This window comes from Pseudoliparis swirei, chromosome 7 (assembly GCF_029220125.1).
Source record: "Pseudoliparis swirei isolate HS2019 ecotype Mariana Trench chromosome 7, NWPU_hadal_v1, whole genome shotgun sequence".
Classification (NCBI taxonomy): Eukaryota; Metazoa; Chordata; class Actinopteri; order Perciformes; family Liparidae; genus Pseudoliparis; species Pseudoliparis swirei.
In genome coordinates this window covers 27992103-28007798 of record NC_079394.1, presented here as the reverse complement: position 1 = coordinate 28007798, position 15696 = coordinate 27992103, and the positions used below count along the sequence as shown (strand labels likewise).

The 15696-nt window shown below is 43.2% G+C and overlaps 2 protein-coding genes, 1 long non-coding RNA gene and 1 pseudogene across 5 annotated transcripts in view; 3 read left to right on the top strand and 1 right to left on the bottom strand.

Moving 5' to 3' along the window:
- LOC130196709 (zinc phosphodiesterase ELAC protein 1-like) overlaps window positions 1–5904 on the top strand; it is a 146843-nt pseudogene extending 140939 nt beyond the window's left edge.
- LOC130196746 (uncharacterized) lies at window positions 350–994 on the top strand. The gene is made up of 2 exons (XR_008832313.1): window positions 350–436; window positions 534–994. It is a non-coding gene; the product is annotated as an uncharacterized LOC130196746 (long non-coding RNA).
- Window positions 890–15696, bottom strand: part of LOC130196682 (protein NLRC3-like) — a 27402-nt gene continuing 12595 nt past the window's right edge. Inside the window, exon 9 of one of the 2 annotated variants that reach the window (XM_056419005.1) lies at window positions 890–917. In XM_056419005.1, the coding sequence (XP_056274980.1) occupies window positions 905–917 (13 nt within the window). In that variant the 3' untranslated portion in view covers window positions 890–904. Of the gene's footprint in view, window positions 918–1689; window positions 2210–15696 lie in introns of those variants that run through there. The other variant, XM_056419004.1, reaches the window with a different exon arrangement.
- On the top strand, window positions 2182–4372 carry LOC130196726 (zinc phosphodiesterase ELAC protein 1-like). Of its 2 annotated transcripts, none has more exons than XM_056419058.1 (4): window positions 2182–2272; window positions 2864–3067; window positions 3436–3494; window positions 4254–4372. In XM_056419058.1, exons 1-4 carry the CDS (start codon window positions 2251–2253, stop codon window positions 4338–4340), a joined length of 372 nt encoding a protein of 123 aa, XP_056275033.1. In that variant the 5' UTR covers window positions 2182–2250; the 3' UTR covers window positions 4341–4372. The 2 variants fall into 2 exon arrangements, with proteins under 2 accessions (XP_056275033.1, XP_056275032.1); XM_056419057.1 differs by lacking the exon at window positions 4254–4372 and adding an exon at window positions 3725–3835.

The window sequence follows — 15696 nt, the reverse complement described above, 5'->3', positions numbered from 1 at the left end:
ATCCTTCAGGAGAGCAACAGAGGAGGATCCGTCTCCAGGATGGACGGATCAAGAACATGTCCTAAAGACATCAAACATGGATCACATGAAACTTCCTGATGGTAAACTCAAGTTATTTTACTCAGAGATCAATTATCTGGGGATCTATTGTACTTCTGGTCACATGACATCTATTGTACTTCTGTCAGTGGCGGGCCGTCCGGGCCTTCTAAGCCTTCTCTGAAGCCGATCTGAGCTATTTTATAATAAATACATTTAAAAATGTAAAAAATCATGGGGACCTTATTGTTGATTGACATCATCTTCAACCAATCATATCGCTAGTTTGACATACTGGGTGTATTTCTTGAGGTCTTTGGCCTTCTGGAAGCTCATGAGCTGTACTCATTGTGTTCAAGTTATTCAGGTGCTCTGCAACATCCACCACGAATGCAAGGTCCTGCATCCGTTCTTTGGACTGAAATTCTAAAACTGGTTTGCCCTTTTTTTCCATGAACTGTTCAATTTCCTCGTAATTCAAAGACACGCCTCAGCACAGCAGCTCGGCCTCACCATCGTACCTCGGTGTGGGACGGCAGCCCATAGCTGTGGTCTTTCTCTCTGAGAAGGAAGTCAACCTGGCGGTGATTCAGGCCTCTGGATCGGATGACATCAACAGTCTGGACGACCACCTTCATGACGTTTTCCATCGTTAATGACTTGCAACACAAAGCCTCCTGATGCAAAGTGCAGGGAGAAGTCCCAAAATCACATCCTCCATTTGCAGTCTGCACTTCTTTTCTGAACTGTGTCACAACTCCTGCTTTTCCCCCGATCATTGAGGGCGCACCATCTGTCGCCATGGTGACAGCGGGGCCAGTCCACTCCGACCCGGTCCAGGGCGCCGACGAGAGCGGTGAAAATATCAGCTGCTGTTCCTAGAAATGTAGAGGAATATATCATGTATTTGCTACACCTCAAATACAATGTTGAGTCATTAAATACATAAATATTGTCCTGGTGTCCACTATAATTGACATTCATAAAAGGACTATTAATTTAATAAACAAATAACTGAAATAGTTTCATAACTAAACATATCATTCCTGACATGTTAATAAACAAGAAAATATATGAACATCATCATAAAAAAGACAATAATTAAGCAAAATTTGACTTAACTTTTGACTCTCCCTAAAATGTGCAGATCTTGTGTCAAAGGAAAGAGGAAGTTGTCATCACCCCGACACATGTATATATATATATATATATATATACACATATATATATAAAGATTGCTGCTTCCCATCCACCCACCTGTTCTCATTAGCACCTATAAGCCTTTTAATGGTACGGTGCCCCCCTGTGGTCACATCTAGGAAGTGCAGGTCCCAGTTCACCCGCTGTTTCCCTCAAAGATAGAAGAGAGCATCAAAACTACATGTTGGCTCCAACACAGCGGCCCCTAGTGGTTAATGACAGGAGGGCCTAGACAATGAATACATGTGTATACAATGGAGACAATAAGCCCATAATACAATGAATGAACAACAACAACCCCCTGTGATTCTTGTCATCCCCATACATCTCTGTGCATTCATAGAGTGCTGTCGCTTTTGAGTTGAGTTTTTCTGAAGTTTATTTTTGTCACACAATAATATTTTCGGAGTAGGCTAGTTGTATGCAGAGAGAATACCAATGTGCAGAATAAACAGTTTTACCTCCTTTTGGCTGCAGATATAATTTAGCCACTCGTGTTTCATATATTTAAAACCCAGTGCTAGTCTTTGTGTATTTTAATTATTTTAAATTCAAGCTTTGAGAAATTTCACTGCAATAAAGCAGGAAACGGGTCTGAAAATGCAGTTGAACATAAAATGTATTCTTTGTTCCCTTTTTAAATCACTATGCCTGCAAAAAGAGAGATGTCAACACAAGCAGGTGAGTTTCAGGAGGATTTTAAATCAATATACCGCGTTATACCAGAGGATTATACACATTCACACACTTCTCGAAAATCGGACTTTCCTTTAACGCCGCACCGTCGCCCTCGACGCGTCATCGCAGTGCGACTGTTTACAGCGAGCCGAGCACCCGCTCCGCCTCGGCTCCGCAGACCGGCTCCGTCCCGCCGTCGTCCCGTAGCTCCGGGAGGATGACCATGGATGTGACTTTCCTCGGGACCGGCTCGGCCTACCCGTCCCCTCACCGCGGGGCCTCGGCGCTGGTGCTGCGGACAGAAGGGGAGGGGAGGGAACCCAGACCCAACTGATGAAGAGCCAACTGCGAGCCGGTGAGAGAGAGAAGAAGAGAGAGAGAGAAGAAGAGAGAGAAGAAGAGAGAGAAAGAAGAGAGAGAGAGAGAAAACGTTTGAAAGAGAGAGAAACAAGTTTGAGAGAGATACAAAACAAGTTTGAAAGAGATACAAAAAGTTTGAGAGAACTACATAAAACGTTTGAAAGAGAGAGAGAGAGAGAGAGAAAACAAGTTTGAAAGAGAGAGAGATACAAAAAAGTTTGAGAGAGAGAGAGAAACAAGTTTGAGAGAGATACAAAACAAGTTTGAAAGAGAGAGAGAGAAACAAAGTTTGAGAGAGAGAGAGCTACATAAAACGTTTGAGAGAGAGAGAGAAAACAAGTTTGAAAGAGAGAGATACATAAAACGTTTGAGAGAGAGAGAGAAACAAAGTTTGAGAGAGAGATACAAAACAAGTTTGAAAGAGAGAGAGAAACAAGTTTGAGAGAGAGAGAAAAAAAGTTTGAGAGAGAGAGAGAGAGAAAACAAGTTTGAAAGAGAGAGAGAAAACAAGTTTGAGAGAGAGAGATCCAAAACCCGTTAGAGCGAGAGTTGGTTCCCCCATGCCTGTGGTCCTGTTGCTCCTCAGGTGGGATCACCAAGGTGTTCATCTCTCACCTGCACGGGGACCACCTGTTGGGCCTGCCCGGCCTCCTCTGCACCGTGAGCCTCAACACCAACGCGGAGCAGCAGCCCCCGAGCTGTGTGGAGGTCTACGGGCCGCGGGGGCTCCGCCACTTCTTACGGGTGGCCCTCGGCCTCACGGGGTCCCAGCTGCTCTTCCCGTATGCAGGTAGGAGGTACCACCTCTGATCTGTAGACATGCACACCTTTGGGAGTTCAACCTTCAGGAGGAGATCGACACTTCATTCTGATATTTATGGCTTTATACCCACACAGACACATGTGGCTTGACATGTATCTTGAACACCCATCGGTTTTGTTTATTTATGTAACATGTAGCCGTTGCAATAAATATAAATACTATATTTTTAGCAACACGTCATCAGGTTTTCGCCGTCGGAGCAAATCACAGCTCCGCTTTTATGATCTGGAGAATACAACACACTCTGTAGTTCACAGCAGACACATGTTCCACCTCCAGCCTCACGCACCGTAAGTCATGGTACCTGTTGTGTTGTTCTCGTCGTGTTGCTGCAGTCCATGAGCTGGAGCCCACAGCGGACCAGAGTCCAGAAGAGGGACGCCTCAGCCCGGAGGTAACCGACTGGTTTTCATGTCATGTTCTAAAAGTTGCTCTTATTTACCTCCCATACACATTCAAATCACTTTATTTTATTACACCAAACTCCACCCTGAACGCCAAAGTATTCAATTCGGTTTATTTGTAGAGCCCAATTTCACAAATTACGAATTTGCCTCAGAGTGCTTTACAATCTGTACACGTAGACATCCCTGACCTTTGACCTTTGACCTCACACCGGATCAGGAAAAACTCCCAAATAACCCTTCAGGGGGAAAAAAGGGAAGAACCCTTCAGGAGAGAACAGAGGAGGATCCCTCTCCAGGATGGACAGAACAATAGACGTCATGTGACCAGAAGGAATCATTAGTTAAAACACATTCAATGAATATGACAGAGTGGATGAATAGTTGGTAGTAGAGGAGGAGTGGGCGGAGTCTCAACAGTGGGCGGAGTCTCAACAGTGGGCGGAGTCTCAACAGGCCAGTGGCGTAGTCGGTAGCAGGAATTCCAGGACCCAGACCTCGCTGCTCCATCAGGCGGATGGATCTGTGCCGTCTCATCGGGTCCGGTGACCCCATGAGACGTGAAGTCACAAGGACTCCGGGGATGTCGTGGGCGTCGGCCTATCGCATCGTCTTTGCAAAACGTCTCCAAATGTCAACGAAGTAAATCTGTGGCGTGACTCCCAGTAATTCATCTGAACTTGTTTGAAAGTCGGTCCCGGTGTTCTTCGCCCAGCGCGTCATCCTCTCGATGTCCGGCGTGTCTTCAGGTGACCGCGGCGCCCTCCGCACCCACAGGAGCAGCCGGGCCGGACCGTGGTCCTGGACGCCTCCAGCGACTCCTACCTCCTCTTTGAGGACCGGAGGTTCGTGGTCAAGGCCTTCAGGCTGTTCCACCGCATCCCCTCCTTCCGGGTTTGCATTAAGCACGATCGACCGGGAGAGTGAAGACTGAGCCCCTAAAGGAACTTGCTGCGTCTTCAATGCTCCTGGTGTCTGCGTGGCACAGCTGCAGGGAGGATGACTGACGCGGAAATCTCCTTTAAGACACGTTTCTGAATATGTTTTTATTGACATGTAGACTAAGACATGTTTCTGAATATGTTTTTATTGACATGTAGACTAAGACATGTTTCTGAATATGTTTTTTATTGACATGTTTACTAAGACATGTTTCTGAATATGTTTTTATTGACATGTATACTAAGACATGTTTCTGAATATGTTTTTTGTTGCATATGACATTGTGTATGACTGACTGACTTTTGCTTGACGTACTATACGAAAGCTTTTTCTATTTCCTTTTTTACGTCACCCAAATTTAGATCTGATGTACACAAGACTCACCCACTCTGACACAAGATGCTATTACAGAGAGTGAATCCTCCAAATGGTGTGTGTGTGTGTGTGTGTCCCAGGCCTGAAACCGGGTCCGCTTTATGCGCAGCTGAAAGCCGGCAAGCCAGTAACGCTGGCCAGCGGCGCGTGGTTCTGTCCAGCGAGGTGCTGGAAGAGGCCATTCCGGGTCGTAAAGTCTGCGTCTTGGCGACTGCAGCTCGGCCGTGGGCGGCGCTGAGGCTGTGCGGCGGGCGGACGTCCTGGTCCACGAGGCCACGCCGGGACGCGAGCACCGAGCCAAAGCGGAGGACCGCGGACACAACGCCCGGGATGGCGGCGCGGTGGCCGGCCTGCAGCGCTGAGGCTGGTGCTGACCCACTTCAGCCAGAGGTACAAACCCGGCCCCTCGCACCAGGACGGGGACGAGGACGACGTGGCGGAGCTCAAGCGGCAGGCGGAGCGCTGCAGGACAGCGGCGTGGAAGTGACCTTGGCCGAGGACTTTCTCACTCTGCCCGTTCCGCTCAGACGACCACACCAGTGAATTGTGTTTGTGTCGACGGTCTCGGTTCACGCGGTGCCATGAGACTGGCGCTGGTCAAAGTCCACGAGTCTGAGCACTTTTAGGACTCGTGCTCACTCTCGACGGCGGTGACGATGCCTGATCTGTTTCAGCCTCAGCACCGTCGCTCCGACAATTAGGAAGTTTGAACATCTGTCGGATTCCATGGCGCCTGACCATTATACTGACTGTTATACAACAATGCATTGATTAGTAATTATCCAAATGGGTCTCCATTGACCCCCTCCAAAAAAAAGACCACATTCTAATCTAATTTATTCAGTAGAAAGTCTCTAAATAGAATATAGCATGAACAGTAAAGCGGTCGGTTTCGGTCCGTCTTGTTTTCTCTGAGTAAACATCTGTGCTGTGATGATGAAGAACATGCAGGTGAACCTGTTCATGGACCTGTACTCAAGGTATTTAAGGACAACAGAACATGTTTCATGATTTTTTACCAAAAAGGGAGAAAAAAACCTAATTGGTTTATGTAAAATTCTTACAATAAAAATTGCTTCTTGATCAATTCTCATTGTTACATTTTTCACTGTCTATCTGGATATATTTTCTATGTTTTTATTCACAAGGTTCTTTTTTCAGAACATGACTGCTGACTTTTTTCATCCTACTTCTAATATCTTTATAGATATATAAATGTGTATTTTTATATGAATATAACATTTTGTTATCCTCATCATACTGAATCTATAAAGCCCAAAATCACACATTTGCCTTAGAGGGCTTTACTTTATACCTTTCTTGATTTCTTTATGGACATGCTATGACTTTCCAATTTCAACTACACTTAACTGACTTATGCCATTACAATTTTTATGGCAAACTATAGAATTTACTTTGACTAAATACAAACTTCCAATCGGATTCCAAAGTAATGGTATGAATAATCACGTCGCAGGTTGTTTACTTCTATGAATCTCTTGTCGATAAAGAACATGCGGTCGTCTCTGCACCTTTTCCAGAGCTTTATTTCTGGATCTGTACACAAGGTATTAAAGTACAACAGAAATACAAAATAATGTTTAACCAAAAAAAAACTCAATGCTTATGTACAATTCTTATAAACAATAAAGAGCTTTTTGAACATTTCTCAGTGAAGTTGTTGATTGTCTATATTTCTGGATATACACTTTAAAGTTTTTATTCACAAAAAGGTGTTTTCAAAGGACTCGAGTTCTTTTCCAAAACCACAACTGCTATTTGTTTTTCCTTTTTAAACTTCAAAACACAATACAAAATATAAAATAAATTTGTTTGGTGCTTTCTTGCACACACACACACACACACGTCTCATACCGGAGATATCAATAAAATATCACATTTTTGAGAGTTCACAGGGTGGTGAAAAACCTACTTCTACTACTTAATGGCCTTTACATTCTGACAGTTTTCTGAGTCTTTGTACAAACCACAGGTGAAATAAATATCACTGCACTGCTAAAGCTACACGAGCTTTGAGGACCTACTGCATTATGCACATTGCATTAAGAGAGAAACTAGCTCTCCACACACTAAGAGCAGCAGCCATCCCTTTAGCGTCAAGACAAATATAGATATGAAAAGAAGAGAAGAGAAGGATACGCATCTTTTAGACATGGCTTCAAGTTTTGAAGGCAAAATTGCAACATTGAGTAATATCAATAAGTCTTCAGGTAAGCCGTAGCCGTTTCAGTGGTTACCACTGGGGGACACGGCTGGCATGTGTGTTTCAGCCGTGTCCGTGTTTCTTTCCAAAGAGAGAAACTCAATTCAAACACCAAGTCAACTGATAAAATGCAAAAAACAAAATATCTGTACATATCTACAAATTATTGCCTTTTGACAAGGAATCAAAATTAAAACCTTTGTATCGACATAGATTCACAAGTATAAGAGGTCAGTTCATAAACTTTTTAAAGGCTATTTGCTAATTATTTACATGAAATGCAGAAGTGAATATCTCCTCCGATGCTGGGCGTGGAAAATTAATTAGTAATGGTTTCCGAAGCGTGAATCCGGTCTGTAACCACGTCATGGTAAATGACTACATCGATAGACAAGACACACATGATGTACCCCTGAAACAAACTAGTCATAGCACAATGCATAGATAAATTAAGTAAACACGACTACTGCATCCTATCGACCCGAAAAACCTTTGAAAATTCACAATTCTGGACTTCAGTCAAGAGAAAACCTCCATTTCTGCTACTACTCCGAGAAACTGTTGACTAGATCACACGAGGCCTCCTGGAGGCAGATCCAACACAACATCCAAGTGGCTTTAAATAAGAGATAATACTGCTAACAGCTTGCTAAGTGGGCTGAACATGGCATGATTTGATTTAAGAGCATATTCTGACATGTTTACGACAAATAAAAGAGTTGGACTAAATGGGATAACAATGACTAAACAAGCAGACCAACCGAAGACGAGCTTTAAGGAGAACCTTTGAGGCCAGATGAAGAGGAAGATCATCTCCGTGCTCGTGTTGCTCTTCACACGCTCTAGCAAAGTGGACTTGGGGGCGACCAGCAACCATTTGCACCGCCCGTTACTAAAAAGTACCTGTAAACAAAACTTGAAGTGTAAAAAGTACCACTTCAAAACAACAAAGACGAGCAACTCAAGACTGAGAATAGAGGCAGAAAAGTGAGCCAGTTTTGGCAGATGAACAGAACGGCAGGACAAGGTGCGGTCGCTCCAAGACGAGAGGAAGGCGCCGCGGCTCCGCCTCGGGCCTCCGCCTGGACGTGACACATCTCAGGACCGCCAAGCGGGAAGAAAATAAATGGCTATAGACTCTTGAGAGAAATCAAGACTTTAGTTCTATATGATAGACATCACTGATGTCATAGGACACAAACAAATTGAAAACAAACAAGTCAATATATTGACACATCTCATATTTCTTGAACAAAGTGGATTCTCCAGTGAGGTCAGTCTTCTGTCCAGGTGGGATGAGGGAAGAGGACGATCACTCGGACTGAAGTGCTGCGGTGTGCTGTGTGTGGTGCCGCGTGAGCCCCCAGAACCCCGTGGGGCTCGCCGCCGCCGGCCAAGCTCCCAAAGTCTGTGACGGACACCGCCATTTTGGCGCCGGTGATCCGGTGGTGGTGCGTCGCTGTCCGTCGGGGTTGGAAGTCCACGGCGAGGTTCCCCGCCGACGTCGCTGATGAAGGAGTCGGGCAGCGCCATCTGGAGTCTCTTGGGCCTCGCAGTCCTTGTTGACGCCCCTCCGCGCGCGCCGACGTCGCAGCAGTAGAAGTCCGCGTTGAGCAAGTCCAGGCAGCCGGGGTCGTTGGACGGGAAGCCGAGGGCCTCGTCGTGGCTCAGGGACCCGCGGTGGAGGCCTTCCATCGGAGGGAAACCGTAGGCGTCGATGCAGCCGACCTCGGCAGGGTTGCACACCGTGGCGACCGTGTTGCTCAGCGCTGCAACGACGGGACAGCGTTGAGTCTCTGGAGCTGGAGGAACACGAGCCGACAGGCGCTGCTCCCCCGGGTCACTACAGGGTCCACCACATGTCCACCAGTGGATTTACACCACTTGAAACCAAATGTCCATGACCAAACTGACATCTCGGTGTATACATGAACATCTTTTGAAAATGAAGTATTCAAACAAGGAGAACTAGAACGGGCACTCGGTAGAGCGCAGACCTTCGCATATCACAAGATCGGGCATTGGGTTATGAACATGTTGGCATTAGTTGCCAATTGGAGAGAAATTGACCGCACTCGCATAACACAAAAAGTATTAAACCGAATCGCATGAAATTTGGGATGATTGGTTATTATTAGAGATGCACCGATCAGGTTTTTGGTGCCGATCACCGATCACTGAAATCAGTATCTGCCGATCCGATAATACCGATCACCGATCACTGTTCTCTGGACCCTGTGGTGATCTGGCCCTGACACTTTGGCCCCTGATGGATGTTTAGTGACCTTTGGCCCTGACCTGTGGAATTTTAGCCCTGACCCTGTGGCCCCTGACACTTTTAACTCATTACCCTTGCCCTGACTCTTGGCCCCTGGACCCGTGGCCTGACATTTTGGCCCTGACTCTGTCCCATAGGCCTGTTCAGCAATCATCAGCAGCATGAAGCCAGACAAGTGTCATGATTGTATATCAGGTATAATTAAATCCTTGAGGTCCAGTTAGAGAGAGTTTCCTCACTAAAGGTCAGAACATCAATGTCAGATACGCGCTCTATGATTTAGGGCCATATGCAATGAAGTAGCCAACAGTTGTATTATGGTGTATGTAGTAAAACAACTGACTCATGTCAAGTTAAATAAAGAAAACTAAACTGAATAACATCTAAATATATTATTTATTATTACAGATTTCTATTGAACTGGGATTAATCATGAATATTACATACTATAATAACAAATACCTATATCTTCCCTTATTTAAAGTAAACAAAGTTTACTTAAAACAGAAAGTTTTTTAAAAAAATGACTTAGCCCCATTATGTGTTTTTCCTTTTTAGCTCTTCAGTTTTCGAGGTATTTAATGTTTATCAGTGTCAGAATACCAGTTATTTATAGACAGCCTCGCACACTTGTATTGAGTTAGACTACAAAGTGTTGTTCTGTAATATAATAATAATTATTATTATTGTTATTACTTGTGCTGTCAATGGGTTATAAAAGGTGATGAGGGGAGGTGACGCAGCATTGAGCTACGATATGGCCCAAAAACATTGGATGGAAATGTCACCTTGCCTGTCTTCGTAAATCCTGAGAGCCCTGCTATTTAAGACTGCGATGGACAACACTGAACTGCCGGCACCTACCGGACTAGTGAAGTAGCTGATTGAACGCGCGTCACATAAGCTTCCGCCTGGTCGTCAGCTGTTTGTCGGTTTTGGGGAGGGGCACATTACTTTTGTTTTGGGGACTGCAAAGACTTGGGGGTCTGTCGATCCGGGATACTGCTTTGAGTTGCTCTGATTGTTTGTAGTGTGGCGGAATGTATTTTAAAGCTTGTAGATGCATTGAATTTTATTTAATATAATAACATTTGGGTTTCCGTGACATCGACTGTGTGTTTTTCTTTATCACCATTTGAGCAGAGAGAGTTAACACCAGAATTTCGCAGATCCTATCATTCCCTTTTTTAGCTGATTGTACCTTTTCCCTTGATTGAGTTGTTATGCTTAATTGTTCCAACATAACCAAAGAATGACAACATTTAGTTTAGTTGAAATACCGATTGCCAGCCGATATTGTTTTCTAAATGTTTGAAATGTGAGCACGCAGATCGAATACAACATGGTGTTAGACAACACCAAAAAGCTACATAAAATGCTACCTTATCCCGTAGCCGCGAGCGCGGAGGGTACCATATATGACATTGCGTAATCACTGCCAGAAAGCAGGTGGAAGACATCTCATCGAGCTGGCGTGCTCCAGTAAATCACATAGCGATATTTACAGACCCCGATGGCAATGGCGAGCCGTAAATCGCTATTGGGTGTCATTGTCATTTTCAAGCTGTTATTTTAAGGTACAATTGTTACATAATGTGACTTTAAATAAAGGATTTATTATATAAAAAATATTTAACTGCAATAATTTTCCTGCAGCTTTAAATTCAGTTTCAGGCGCTAAGCGATGTCAATCAAAAGAGCTAAGATATTATATTATTGTTCTCAGAAGGAGAAATGTGCAGGGACTCATCTGGTTATGAAACCAATTTGTTTCAGCTCATTTCGTTCACATCAGTAATCACTGCTACTCCATGTTACATTAAGATCATTGGCCCTTATCTTTATCTAATTCAGTGAACCCAATTTCAAAGTCTCAGCTCAAGGTGACCTCCAGTCTGCAGAGAGGAGCTTCACCCCTGAGTTCTGCAGCCTGTTGTTACTGATCCAGTTCTAGACTGAGCACCGGGAGCTGGAGGACTGAGGACAGAGCTCCACAGCTTCTTTTGTGAGAGGTTACAGCCTGAAACATGAGGAACAGAGATTAATACAAACAAGATGTTTAATCTCAGTAAAACATCAATCCATTTAGTAATGTTAACGTATCCATACTGAGCTTTGTTGGAGGCTTTGACCACCGGCATCAGCCTCGAAGAGCCTCTGAAGCAGAGTATTGCAGGTCAAACACCCAGATCTTCTTCTGATGACAGTAAGATGAAGACCAGAGCTGACCACTGAGCAGGAGACAGTTCATCAGAGAGTCCTGATCTCAGGGCCTGTTGATCCTCCACCAGAGAATCATCGTTCAGCGTTCATTCAGACAGTGGAACATTGATGCTTTTCTCTGGAGACACATATCCTCACTGATCTCTTCTTGATACTGACTGTTTCCTGATTGCCTGTGGCTACTCTCCTGTCTGCAACAAAAGACCTGCAGATTCTGATTGGTCTCCAGGAAAGACCAGGAGTGCCGGAGGAACAAGTCCAGGTGTCCATTTGACTCTGTAAGGCCTTGTCCACCAGCACTCTGGTGAGATGTTTGAGTTCAGCTCTCAATACTTTAGCCAGACCAAGGCCTTTAGCTCCTGGTTGTTTGTCTGCCATCAGGTTGACACCAGAGTTGCTGAAGGTCAGATGGACATGAAGAGCAGCCAGAAACTCCTGAACACTCAGATGGACGAAGCAGAACACCTGGTCCTGGTACACTAACCCAAAAGCCCAACAAAAGGGGGCCTTTATCTGCCTTTAAAGACATTTTTTTTACCATCCCCTTGCTGTGGTTTTTTCAAACCTGATTAAAATTTTTAAATAAACTATTATGATGTAGAAATACTGTTTTAAAATTTTAAGGATTTTGGGAGAAAAATTAGAGTCTGTTAAACCTCTGGATCCATCTTTTAATTTAATAACAGCCATTAAAATTTTGTTAGCAAAACACATTGATAATATCTAAAGGGGAAAAAACAATCTTAAGCAGTCGTATGGGGTCCAAGAGACAGGTAGATGGTAAGAAGAAACCTGAAGATAATTGGTCATTGATAAAATAAATATACACGGGGCATACATTTCAAGATTATTGAGGACAGATTCATGTTATAAGAATATTAATCTTGTAATATTAAAATATTTATTAAAGTTCATAAAGTCATTACCACTAAGGTTTATAATGCTGGACAGATGTGATTTGTCGGGCTACATTGAAGAGAAACCTTTGTTTTTATTTTCTATTACTGATGAGTAATAGGCTGCTCTGCTTTAAACCTTATATGTTTTAAGATATCTCGCCAAACAAGATTCTTAGATTAGTTAAACCCCATTGTCAACTTTGACTTTTGCTTTAGTTTTCTGATTATACAGGAGCAAACCTCTTCCTCACTGTCTTTTTCTTCAGACTATCTCAGTGTCATTCTCAAAGAGCCTGTCACTGTCAACAAGATGATCAATCTGGGACGGACTAAAGTTAGACCAGAGCTCTGTTATATTGAGAGTATCAATCAAATACAGAAGGAATCGCTTTAAATTTTGCTCAGCATGTCAGTTGACATCTGGTGTAGAAACTTTGACAACATACATAGTATAAATTCAAAAGTTATGAGTTGTGGTCTGACAGAAGAATTCTGAAACGAAATGTCAATGTCAACGCCATAAGTAAGAACAAATGGTGAAAGCTGTGAGTGGTTTCTTATTGACAGAAAATCAGTCCAACAAGGAGATGAATGCAGCACTAAGGCAATCATTATCAACATCCACATGGATATTAAAATCAAAATAATAACTTTATCGTTTTAAGAACCAAACTTGATATAAATTTGAATTCAGATATAAACTCTGAATATGGACCTGTCTACAGAATCACAATCGAATTGGCTGTAGTGTTTTTCCCTTATGAAAGACTAAGAACAAGGCTTTCAAATGATGTAGTGTAATTTTGGTTGAGGATTAATTAACTCATCAAAGATGGTGTTTCTATATGGGCCCCGAAATGTGAGATTTTGACTTGGAGGAAATTTATTCACAGACATATTCTTCATGCTCAGCCAGGTTTCAGTTAAAAATAAATCAATGTGATTATTGATATTAAATCATTTAGTAACAAGCTTTAGATGACAGAGATCGAATATTTAGAGACCACATTTAATAGACCTATTTTGTTGCACTGTGAAATAATGGTGTTAATTGAAAGTTTTGTATCTTTTCTGCTTATTTTAATTTATTTAATTATCCTAACACAATCTCTCTAAAGTCATTTAATTTCAATGGAAGAGCAGAGAATGTTAAACACAATCTGCTCAGTTCCTGATCTGACTTTGTCATGATTGTCCTGATCAACTTGGTCATATTAAATGAGCGTTTCTCAACTGATGAATGCCCCTCCTCATCATCAGGTTTTCAGAAAGTCTTCCAGTTGTCTCGTCACATTTTCCTCACCATGACAGCCAGCTTGGACATTCTATACAATTTCTGTCTGCAATTTTCCTTCTGTCCGAAACTTTCATACACACAATTCCACTTTAAATTTTTAGTGATTTCCCACCTCCCATTCACTGTATTACAATCTGACTGTATCCCCCTTTTTGACCCTTCAAACAACTCCGCCCCTTCCCCCCTACTCTGGCCCCCTTTTGTATTTTCACGTCCTGACTATAGAGCTCATCATTTTTCCCTCAGCTGCCCTGAGCAAAAAATAGGTTAAACGTGAAGTTGGTCACGCTTCTGTAGACTTACTTAACAGTTCCAACCATCCGTCAGGTTAACAGCAAACCCTGACTGTAGCTCCCCAACCCTAACTAGCATAGCTGTCTGAGCTTCAGTGCCATCAAACCCCACTTCCTGCCTCCAACCGAAAATCCTTGTTGCATGTATCTTATCATTAAACAATACCATGAGACACACTGAGCAAGAAAAGAAGAAGAAGTCATGCTCTGTTGACTAACCAGAGCTTACAAGAGTGAGATGATCTTCAAGCGGGAAAATCAGCAATGACTTTTAAAATGGAAATAAATGCAACAGAATTTATTTTTAGATTTTCTATGAATGTCCTGAATAACATACAAAAGTCTAAGAAATTATGTTAAAAAGGGTAAATATGCTAAATCCAAGATATAAATACATCTTCAAACCTTGAGCATTTGAGCACTGACTTTCAGTGTTCAAAAAACCCAGAATTCATGCACTGAAAGTCCATTCACTCAACAAAATGTTTTAAAACGATGGACCCCTCTAGATCTTCCAACAAAGGGGTTCAGTTTTCATTTTATTTCAAACAATGACAGCTAACACAGATATAACATTGTACTGCATTACAATGTACTACTAACATGCCATTCTCAGATTGTGACAGTAGCATTGATGCCATTGATCTCATGGCAGTGATGATGCAGCTGGGTAATCCACCAGGTCCTCTGAGTCATCACTTTTATGACATTTCCACAGGTCCCGGCGCTTTTCCCGCGGCAATCCCCAAAAATACTATCCCATCCCTGGCACCTGAACTCATTTTATGTTTGAGGTCAACAGCCTAGCTGCCAACAACAACAGGCAGTATTCACCCATGAACACACTCTCTGTGACAGCACAGTGTGAGGCTCTGTTGATGAACACAGAAAACTGTCCAGATCATATCTGTACTGAAGACCTGTCAAAGCCTTCCCGTGTTCACCATATTCAACCCCCTTCTGATTGGTCCTTCAAAAGTCCACTATTGTCCCTGTAAGAATGCTTCTCCAGCATGTATGAATGACAATGGTCACCTCGTGTCATGAAATGCTGAGACTGATAAAACATCTGCTTCCTTTCCTCCATGGACTAGTTTGCTTATGCCAAACAGATAATGATGTTTCCCGGTACTGAAACATCTTATCTGGACCCAGATATGAGACTTTTCATTGATTATAGTTCAGAACATGTCCCCAGATCCGGCAAACTGATTGAGCTGGGCTGAACAGTGCTTGATCCTGGACTTCCTGACCCCGGGCCCCATGGTCATCAGACATAATTCATGAACACAGGATAAGGGTTGGCTCAGTATGTTGTACACACATGACTGTGTGGCCAGGTTCAGAACACCATCAAAGTTTGGATGACACAGGTTTGATCTACAAAAAGGTACCTGGGGGAACTGACTGTCATTTGGGCAACAGATCATGAATTTACCAAAACTAGCTGATTTACTTTAAAACAACAGGGAAAACCACTGATTAAACACTGTAGATGGCTAAAATCCAGTCCACATCCCCCGGAACATTCAAAACAGTCACTCGGGGGAAACAACCCCTACCACCGGCAGGAGGGAAATTTAAAACCCCGAGGATCCTTGTCCTACTTAGGAGGTTTACAGGAAGCATCACAGCTGGTTTCAATGGGCCCCCCGGAATCG

Excerpts from the sequence above, each read along its gene's own strand:
- LOC130196726 (XM_056419057.1), top strand. The coding sequence starts at position 2,251 with ATGAAGAGCCAACTGCGAGCCG. Across the intron at positions 2,273-2,863 it reads GAAGAGCCAACTGCGAGCCG|GTGGGATCACCAAGGTGTTC; the intron begins GTGAGAGAGAGA and ends GTTGCTCCTCAG. Across the intron at positions 3,495-3,724 it reads AGGGACGCCTCAGCCCGGAG|GAAAAACTCCCAAATAACCC; the intron begins GTAACCGACTGG and ends ACACCGGATCAG.